Genomic DNA, 5,369 nt, shown 5'->3' on the forward strand with positions numbered 1-5,369 from the left:
CAATTAACACTGCAACCTAAGCATACATAAGGAATGGCAAGAAAATCAGCTTGCTATGAGCACTGATTTCTTCCATTGCACAATTAGTTCAAAGCTTTAAATGTATCTAGCCTAGCATTCCATCAAATTAACAGCAAGTTACACATAACAGTAGACATGTAACTGACAGTGACAGGAGCAACAACAAACATGATCATAACTAACTGAACTAACAATGAACACACACAAACATCTAACACATTAACAGGATACATTTAACAGGATATATTTAACAGGATATGAAAGTCTAACATGAACTTGAAACTGAACTAACAGGAGACTAACACAACTAACATGAACATAACTGAAACTAACAATGAACAATTAACAATGAACATAACTGAAATTTAACTGAAACATGAACATGAAAATTAGCAGAACTGAGCATAAAATGAAACTGAGCTTGTAAATTAACATTTTAACAGAACTTGGAAGTTCTGGATGTTGGCTACTCCAAACATAGTTTCTACAACACACCCACACCCATTTATATACCCACAACACATTAGGGTTCTACAATAAAATTCCCAAACTGACAGAGCTAGGGTTGGTGATTACTCACCTAATTTGATGTAGCCACATCAAATTGAGCTCGACCCAATACTCTATTTGTTCTCCTGTACCTTTCCCATGCTTCAATTGCTTCTCACTTTCGACCTAATTTACCAATTTTGCACGCTAGGGTTTCTGATAGAGAACGTGCAAAAATTGAGAAAATAGGTGGCTAAGGAGAAGGGAAACAGATGGTATTAGTTACTTTGAGTGATAGGGTGATGATGGTGGAGGTGTGGTGGTGGCAGTGAGTTGGTGAAGAAGGTGGTGGTGTATGGTGGTTTCTGCAGAGGAGTGGGTGGAGGAGGAGCTCGACTGTGTTTGGGGTAGGGGGCGTGTTTGGTTAGGTGGTAGGGCTCGGGTGCTAGGGTGTGAGGCGAATGCATCGAGTCTTGATGTTCTGTGACTCTGAGCTGCGAGATGCGAAGATGGTAGGTAGATCGGACGGTGATGCGGAGGCAAGCGATGAGCGACCGTTGGATTATATGATACAACAAAATCAACGATGCCAGATGGAGTTAGGTGTTGTAGTGTTAGGCGGAGATATCAAACTTTGATGCACAGCAATGGAGCGACCGTTGGATTCAACTACCATCTAATCTGAAGGCTTGGAATTTCAGCGCTGTGGTGCTTGGCAGAGACTTCAGATTTTTGATGCTCTATGAAAGAGCGACCGTCGGATGCTTCTGAGAACTGATCTGACGGCTGAGAACGGAGGCGCTTTTGTGTGTAGAAAATGAGGTTGTGCGCACCATTCTTCGCGGTTTCCTTGCGTAATTTCTCCCGGCTTTTCACTACTTTTCTGCTCTTTTCGCTCCGCGACTCATCCGAACTTTATTTATTACCTAAAAGTGCAAAATTAATTAATAAAAATATTTATTCTTGAAAACAATGAAAATACAGAATATGGGATAAAATGTAGAATTAATGCATAAAAGATGAGTTAAATTGCCAACAAAAAGGGATAAATATATACAATATTTGGCACTCATCACCTGCGCGCAAGGAGGTTTCTCTTGGTCTTCAGACGGATGATGGTAGAGATCTTAAGCCTGCTGATATCCTTGTTCTTAACTGGGAAAGTGGGAAAGATGTGTGTATGAATGTTACAGGTGTCTCTCCATTCACTGGTGATGATGTTCGATCCTTTGTCCCTGGCAAGGCTATTTCTGGGGTGGTTTCACGTAAACTTGCCAAATACTCGGACAAGTGTGCTGCACATGGATTTGGTTTGGGGGTTTTAGCCTTTTCTACCTTAGGGAAACTTGGCGAGGATACTCTGGTTTTTTTAAACGTTTAAAGAATTGTTTATTTAGCAATGATACTAGTAATGGTGTAGGTAGTTTCATTTTTTTATAGATTAGGCGTTGCTATTCAGAGGGGAGTTGGAGTCCAGCTTGTCGCTAGGTTACCAACCAAAAGCTTTGTATGATTCTTATTAAATTGCTAATATAAAGTTTCTTGTTAAAAAAAATAATCAAGGTTATCTAAATAATTTAATTAGTATTGGACACTCCTTATGAACCTACACTAATTAGGTTAAGCATCAATAATTTTTCATTAAACTAACTGGCATTAGACACCCCTTAAAAAATATTGGTATGCCTCAAAACAGGTTTCTTAACAAACTAAGCGGCTCAGAACTTTTCATTTTTGGCCCATTAGTTTGAACTGAAAGTCACTGTTGGGCTAGGTCCCCTTCACTCAATAATCTTGGTTGTTATTCTTCAATATTCAGCAAGAACAATCAAGTGTAGGGTTAACATGTTTATAACTCTCCATTATCATCATCACACCACCACCTAACTCAAATTAATCCATATTTATCACCACCTTAATTTACTCCACCACTCATATTTCCATATTTGTGTACCACAGAAATTGAAACCAACCAAAAGGATCAGTATCAGAGTTTTTCTATTATGTTAATATCAGAGTTTGTTGATCTCTTTCGAAAATTTCGGAAAAAAATATCTAAAGTTTTAAGGACCTACTCAGATATTTTGCGAGAACAAAAAGCAAGAGCGAATATATTTCTTGATTTTCTGCATACAAAATGCTTTTTCCAATCTACATTTTTGGACATGCAATGCCCGAACCTATTAAAGGCATAGGGAACAAAAAGACACAATCATATTTATCTTACATGAATACTGTAGTATTCGCTAAATATATTTATCTACTCTTGTTGTTGGGTTTTAGCAATATAGCCAGTATTTCAGAGAACGGAGGTCGTTTTGCAGGACAATTGTTCCAGCATTTTGTCATTAAAGACTGCAACGTTTGTGGGCAATCCGTCGGGATTTCGGGTCTTAAACCACATGCTGCAATTCCCACTGCTGCCTGAACTGGTGAATAGGAGGAATATGCAGCTTCCCCTGTAACCATCTCCCATACTACCATTCCGAAACTATACACATTGCTCATCCATGTTTCTGTTACGCTCTCCGGATCACCTGCAATAATCTGTTCCAAGATAGACCAAAAAAAAAAGCGATTAACAAAAGTTTAAGCAACAATAAGATGTGGTAAACATTCTTAATCTTGATTAGAAACAGAAGACAGCATAACACAAAGTCACAAAGGGTGAACGCAATGGGATCCACCATTCTAAAGGAACCAAAAGCATCACTCGAGAAGACATTTTGAGCATAAAGGCAAACAATACTAAGCACATTGTGAAGCAAAAGCGAATGCGAAAATGATTCAAAATAGTAATAGGGGGATACTAAAAACAAACCTCGGGAGCTAACCACCGGTAACCGTCCGTTTCGTAATCCATCACTTCCCCCATGCTCTGGCAGACTGTAACAATACCCATATCCCCTAAACAAGCATTTCCCTGTCGATCCAGAAGGATCCTATTAGCATTCAAGTCTCTATAAGACACACCGTGATCATTCATAAATTTGACCCCTTCTGCCACATCTGTCGAAATCCTTACAATTTCTCTAGCCAGAAGCTTCTTCCCCTTAAGGATTACATCATGAAGCGACCCTCCCTCCATCAATTTAAACACCACACACAACCCATGATTCTCGTCAATGCAAACTCCATGAAACTGCAGAATACACTTGTGCCCACATCTCATCAACTCCAACAAGTCTCGCCGAATCTCAAACTGATACGCATTTCCCCTTTCACACCCTCTAATCTTCTCAATCGCAACCCGTCTTCCATTATAAACACCCTTGAATGAATTTGGACCAACCTGGTCAGTGAACTCCACAGATTCCGAATTTAAAATCCAAGAACTAATCTCATCTCCTCCTGACTGAATCGTCTGCCATTCATCAACTGAAACCACAAATGAAGAACTCGGCAATGGGCAATCCAACTGAACATTCCGCATCGAACTCGGACTATCAATCTCATCATAATTCTGTTCGTCATTTCCGAACATCGGTCCGATTTCTCGGACCCCATTATTCTCCTCTTGACAACCACACAAACCAAATGGTAGCTTAATAGTACTAGTCCCTTTGGGTTTCTTCAATACAGCCGATTTCAACACCGAATCGATTCGAGTCTTGAACAATTTCTCTTGCCCTGATTGAACTTGAACCACAACAACACCTAAAGTAAAACACTTCTTCTCAAAAATCTGAATCTTTTTACAACAAATTGATGAATTATCCAGCACCCCAGACATTGTAGACCAAGAAATTGAAGAATTACAAACAAAAGTAAGCTTAAAAACAGATTCCTGCTGCACCTCATTATCACCACCACCACCACAAACCTCTTGAATCAAAATCGCTGGACTCTCATCAACTGTAGCTTGTTCAATCATCTTCATATGAAGAAACACATCTTTCATATCAAATCCAGCTTGAATATAACTCAACGGCAAAGAATCAAAATGTTTTCTGATATTTGAGATGAGCTTTTCAGGAAGTTGACTACCTGGATATAACTGCGTCAAGTGTTTCACAACACTACCCCAAACAATCTTTCTGCTACTTGTTTCCATTGATTCTGCTGGAGAATCAAGATTCAATGAGTTTATGATGCTGTTAAGCTTTGTAGCTACATTTCTACTCAGTTTCTGAAACTTCTTTTGCATGAGCGAATAAGATGGTGATGATAACGATGATGAATCTTTACTTACATCTTGTTCTTGTTCTAGTGATTCTGATCTGTTATGGGTTTTCATCAAAACTTGCTCTACCATATCTTCATCTGTACTTGTTCTACTCCCTGACCAACACTCTAATGCTGCAGCCATATTCCAAGAATCAACAATTACTAAACCAAGCAAGAACTGAAAATGAGTTCTGTAAGAATGAAATGAACTAGTTATGAAGAATGGAGAAGATGATGCTAGTTTGATGATGATTCATGATTGTTGGTGTGTCCAAATGACAGAGAGGTGATGTTTCTTGATGGTATAATATTGCTGGTGTTTTGGGAGACTGAGTTGATTATATATATATATATATATATGTAAAAATGGAAATGGAGATGTCTGTTTGATGTTGATAGTGATGATGATGATGATTGATTACTAGAGTCTCTGTATGATGAATAGGATTTCTTTTCTTTTTCTTGATGGACGTAATTTTAACAGTTTTTTCTTGAATTGTGAGTTTATGGTTTGAATTAAAAATATATATTCTTTGATGCAGAGGAATGAATTTAATTAATAATATGGTTGATGGGTCAAACAAAACGGGATTTGAGGAGATTTTTGGTGTTTGGAAGGTGGGAAACCATGTGATGTGACCAGTAGTAGGAGGAGAACGATAGTATTTACTTTTGTCTAATCCAAATTACTT

At 38.4% G+C, this 5,369-nt stretch overlaps 1 protein-coding gene across 1 annotated transcript; it reads right to left on the bottom strand.

Moving 5' to 3' along the window:
* Positions 1-2,592: 2,592 nt before the first annotated feature.
* On the bottom strand, positions 2,593-5,128 carry LOC113355419 (dual specificity protein kinase pyk3-like). Its single transcript, XM_026598276.1, has 2 exons — positions 3,332-5,128; positions 2,593-3,057 (listed from the first exon to the last, which is right to left on the bottom strand). Exons 1-2 carry the CDS (start codon positions 4,817-4,819, stop codon positions 2,767-2,769), a joined length of 1,779 nt encoding a protein of 592 aa, XP_026454061.1. The 5' UTR covers positions 4,820-5,128; the 3' UTR covers positions 2,593-2,766.
* Positions 5,129-5,369: the final 241 nt, after the last annotated feature.

Source organism: Papaver somniferum, chromosome 3, assembly GCF_003573695.1.
Source record: "Papaver somniferum cultivar HN1 chromosome 3, ASM357369v1, whole genome shotgun sequence".
NCBI classification, from domain to species: domain Eukaryota; kingdom Viridiplantae; phylum Streptophyta; class Magnoliopsida; order Ranunculales; family Papaveraceae; genus Papaver; species Papaver somniferum.